A 4,341-nucleotide genomic window follows, 5' to 3' on the forward strand; every position below is an offset into this window, starting at 1 on the left:
TCTCCAATCTTAACATAAAGATGAAATTCATCAAATCCTGAAACCTTATATTTTCAGGTCCCATGTGACATTGAATTGTAGGGAAAACTGTAATTAAGCAATAACTATTTCAATAGTAATATTTTTACATTAATCAAGGATGTTTTATTAATATTTACATGTGCATTGCCATAAGGAACAAGGGTGACGTTAAGTATTCCACTATCGCCCAACTTCATCCAAGTTGGTTGCAGCTGAGTCGTAATAAACTCCTTACAACCTGGACACAGAGATTCATAGTAGAGGGCGATGTTCACTGGTGCTGTTGCCTTTGATCCCATACCGGACCACAATCTGCACTGTTTCTCTACCTATAAAAAAAAACCAATATGAATCAGTTGACCATTGAAATTCTTATTACAGCCTAGGATAATGTTATTCCCAACAAAACAATGTATGCTTCGCCACTTGTAAAGTTAAAAAGAGCATTAAAAGGGTGGATCCAGAGATGTCCAAAAGGGAAGACCGAAAGTGGGGCCAATCATGATAATAGTACCCTACGCCCAAAAATAGCCTCTGAGGCATTCAGGATGATAATTTTTTTCCTTTTTTTTCTATTTTACCTTCCAAACGTCCAGGGGAGGGGGGTCACGCCTCCACCTAAATCCGCCCCTGATAGTGTAATATCAATTGATAAATAAACATTTTATTAAAAAACAGCCCAGAAGAAATGAGTTGGTGCAGAGCATAATATTAACTGCTAAATGGTTGGTTCAGTAGTCTTTGATCCTGTGTCCAACACCATAAACTACATTGCTTCTCCTCCTATCAGATATTTGTCCCAGCACAGTATACCATTTGGAAATCACATTTTTGTTTTTGGCTTATGCCCAATTCTACAGTTCAGTAAACAGTCATCCCTCAATCAATGCACTTTGGATGATATGGTAGCCACAGGTCTAAAATCCAGGTTTTACAGACCAAAGATCACATTTGTAGTAAGAAAAAATAAAAATTTTCGAGATTTTGAATTGGTGAAGCTTACATTTATTTAAAGTGCACTAATTTCAAGATCCTCAACCAGGTAAAATTTACTTTCTTGTAAATTTTAATTTAATTGCATTGAATAGAGAATGAGAAAGAGAAAAGTTCAAAATGTGTACCCTGATTTTTAAACAATAATATTATAATATAGAAGAATTCACATACAGTGACTGGAAGTGTTTCTATCATTTTTTTACTGTAAAATTATATAAATATTAAATGTTTGTTTCAAAATGGATTTATGATTTTTTGTTTTGTTTTTTGGAAGGGCAAATACAGTTTTAATGCTTGCATAGACAATAACAATCCTAATGCATTTTAAGGTTTTTAAAGGTCTATATTTATTTATTTACTTTGTAAACATACGCTTTTAGATCGGGGGAACTCAAGGGTAGTGTGTTCAACTTAAATACAATGTAATGAATCAATTAATTACTGCACAAATATGCACTAATAAAACATAATTGACACAAACTTTAAAAAAATCAGAATAAGGCCAAATAAAAAAGTATACTTGTTAAGCGTCACCCCCTCAAAAATTATCAAGGGGGGGGGGGGCGTTTTTTTTTCTTTTGTTTTTTTTTTTTAATTTATTATTTATATCTCTGCATGGTCTTCGGTTTCAGTTTATGTTACCGTTTTGGCTCTTACATAAAAGAAAGTCTACAATAGATTCAGTACATATTTTTTAAACATTGAGAAACACATTTAGGATCATTTATATAAGCACCGATGCCACACATGTGTTGATATTGGTGGTGCACTTCACAGCTTGTTCCCTGCACTCAAGATGAATAAAACGATCCTTTTCCATCAATTATCGGCATTTTTTAGTTACTTTTCATCCTTTTTTTCAAAAAAAAAAAAAAAAAAGGGGGGGGGGGGGGGCGGCTAGAAAATCTGGGGCGGGCAGTGACGCTTGACAAGTATATTGTTTTATTTGGCCTAAGTCAAGTAATGGGCCTAGGCCAGTTTGTTGAAAGGCTGAACCTGTACCTGTTGAGTTCAGCTATGGTCTGGGGAAGCCGACGTAACTGTCAAGTGTGATTGGGCTCTATGTCAACTTCATTTATTATGAATTACAGACCTTGATCACAATTATAACAATCACGCTCACAAAATAGGTTTGCTTTTGATAAGGTACAGTTACAAAGGTCAGGGTTTGTATTAGGGCTCAACAACAGTATATAATTGAACTACAGTCCTAGCAGTAGTGAAATGAAAAAGGCGGTGGCTATAGATATAGCCCCACTCTAGGCCTAGTTAGGCCTATTATGTATGTCATCTAAAGCCAAGAATTCCTTCTACTGATTGAATGATTGCCTAGGCCTATTTAAGCATACCAACCATACAATAGAACATCCTTTCTTAGTAGTATGTAAACTCATAATTTATTACTCCAGGCCCGGCCAGGCCCTATACCAAGGAGGGTTACAGTATAATACATTGATTTGCCTAGCGACTCGTCAGGAGCAGGGCCTAGGTTGGCCTAGCTATATACTACGGTAGGAGAGGCTCTACTAGGCCTACATAGTGCTAGGCCTACAGTATTCTCTTTTTTTACCATCAGCTTCCCTAGGCCTTGCGGTAGCAAGGAGATATGGAGTTGCTATACGTTAGTAGGCCTACCTCTAAAATTACATTCATTAGGTTTAAAGCGATTCTTTCATCATTTACCTACCTGACAAGCTACAGAAATCTCCGTTGTTGAACACCATTCACTCGGTGGTAAATTGCATGATTTAGCCGAAATTACGCCAATTAAGAAGAAAACAGCTAGTAGAGTAGCAAAGTTTGACATCTTTGGTTTCCAAAGTGAAGTAATTTTGACAAGAAGATTAACAGTAAAAAGTATTTATAACTTGCAGTTTCGTTTGTTGTCTGTCCAAAAAAAATCACAAACCCACATTCAACAGAGTTGTCGCCTGCCACCGATCACCTGACACTTTTCACAGTCACGTGACAATACAGTTTCGCAGGTTTTAGTTCAAATAACTTTTTGTGGACATTTTTGCATATCATAATACAAGATACATTTTAAAATTAAGCTATATGTAAATTTATATATTATATAAAGTTGTATATATTAGGTTAGTGTAAAGTTTATTATTAAAATACGCATGGATTCGCTTCATTTATTACGAAGAAATGTTAAATTATTAAGGGGATTACAAAGAAATGTTAAATTAAGGCCGGAGAAATGTTAAATTATGGGGATCCTCTTAATTTAACATTTCTTTGTATAAATATAGCGAATCCATACGTATTTTATTAATGCACTTTACATATAACTTAATACATACAACTTTACATATAAATTTACATAGCTTATTGCAATTGTAATCGAAAAATACCAGATATATTTAAATACAGCAGACGAAAACAAAGTTTGGAATTTAGAAAAAAAAAATATTTTTTTATTTTATTTATTAACTATATTTAACGCGGGTGACCGTTAGCTTTCCATTGCTGAAGAGTTAATATCAAGGGGCCCTCATAAAAATTATGGGGCCTATTTCCCTTTTTTCAGTTGTAGACTAATATTAGGTCCTAATCCAGGGAAAATCATATTGACAAAAAGGTATAACGTCAATAAAAAAAATAAAATCGATTTATAGATAAGTATTTTAGCTCCATGGTGAAACTGATTTAAATTTGGTATATCGTGTATTTCATATAGGATACACTTTCTTAATATATATTTAAAAAAATCTCAAATGGGAGGGGACGCCCCTCTCAAAACCACTCCCACTCGGTCCTTCTCAGCTCCCATTATTCACCAACTCTCTGCACCCACCCATTGCTAAATCCTAGATCCGCCACTGCAAAGGCGTTTTGAGTAGACTATCTATGAGGGTATCAAGAGTCACCAAAACAAATTATCGTGAAATGATGTAGCACGTTGTTCCATATCAAATATAGTTGCTGGGAAGGCGATGACACACAGGTGTTGTATATTTTTGATTAACCTTTGATACCACAAAAAATAGATTATGTTCAAAAAATAATGTCAATAGACATGCATATCCTCTATAACTCCTACTATCTGACGTTTATAATTAATTATTCATTGCATTATGTAGCTTGTTGCTTCTAGGTTTAAAATCATATATATATATAATATATATATTATATTATATATTATATATATTATATATATAGTAATAAAAATCAGTGGTGGTTCTGCATAGGCAAATATATATATATATATATATATATATATATATATGTATATATATATATATCCAATAAAAAACATATATAAAAAAACAAATAAAAACATATATATCCAATAAAAAACAAAACACTGTCTCTTAT

The 4,341-nt window shown here is 33.5% G+C and overlaps 1 protein-coding gene across 2 annotated transcripts in view; it reads right to left on the reverse strand.

Moving 5' to 3' along the window:
* Positions 1-2,965, reverse strand: part of LOC117102423 (gamma-interferon-inducible lysosomal thiol reductase-like) — a 13,364-nt gene extending 10,399 nt beyond the window's left edge. Inside the window, exons 1-2 of one of the 2 annotated variants that reach the window (XM_033242676.1) lie at positions 2,705-2,965; positions 159-350 (exon numbers count right to left, since the gene is read on the reverse strand). In XM_033242676.1, the coding sequence (XP_033098567.1) occupies positions 159-350; positions 2,705-2,824 (312 nt within the window). In that variant the 5' untranslated portion in view covers positions 2,825-2,965. The remainder of the gene's footprint in view (positions 1-158; positions 351-2,704) is intronic. The other variant, XM_033242677.1, reaches the window with a different exon arrangement.
* Between the last annotated feature and the right edge of the window lie 1,376 nt (positions 2,966-4,341).

The sequence above is a fragment of the Anneissia japonica genome, unplaced genomic scaffold (assembly GCF_011630105.1).
Source record: "Anneissia japonica isolate Jap-2015-1 unplaced genomic scaffold, ASM1163010v1 scaffold287763_len296007_cov137, whole genome shotgun sequence".
Taxonomy (NCBI): domain Eukaryota; kingdom Metazoa; phylum Echinodermata; class Crinoidea; order Comatulida; family Comatulidae; genus Anneissia; species Anneissia japonica.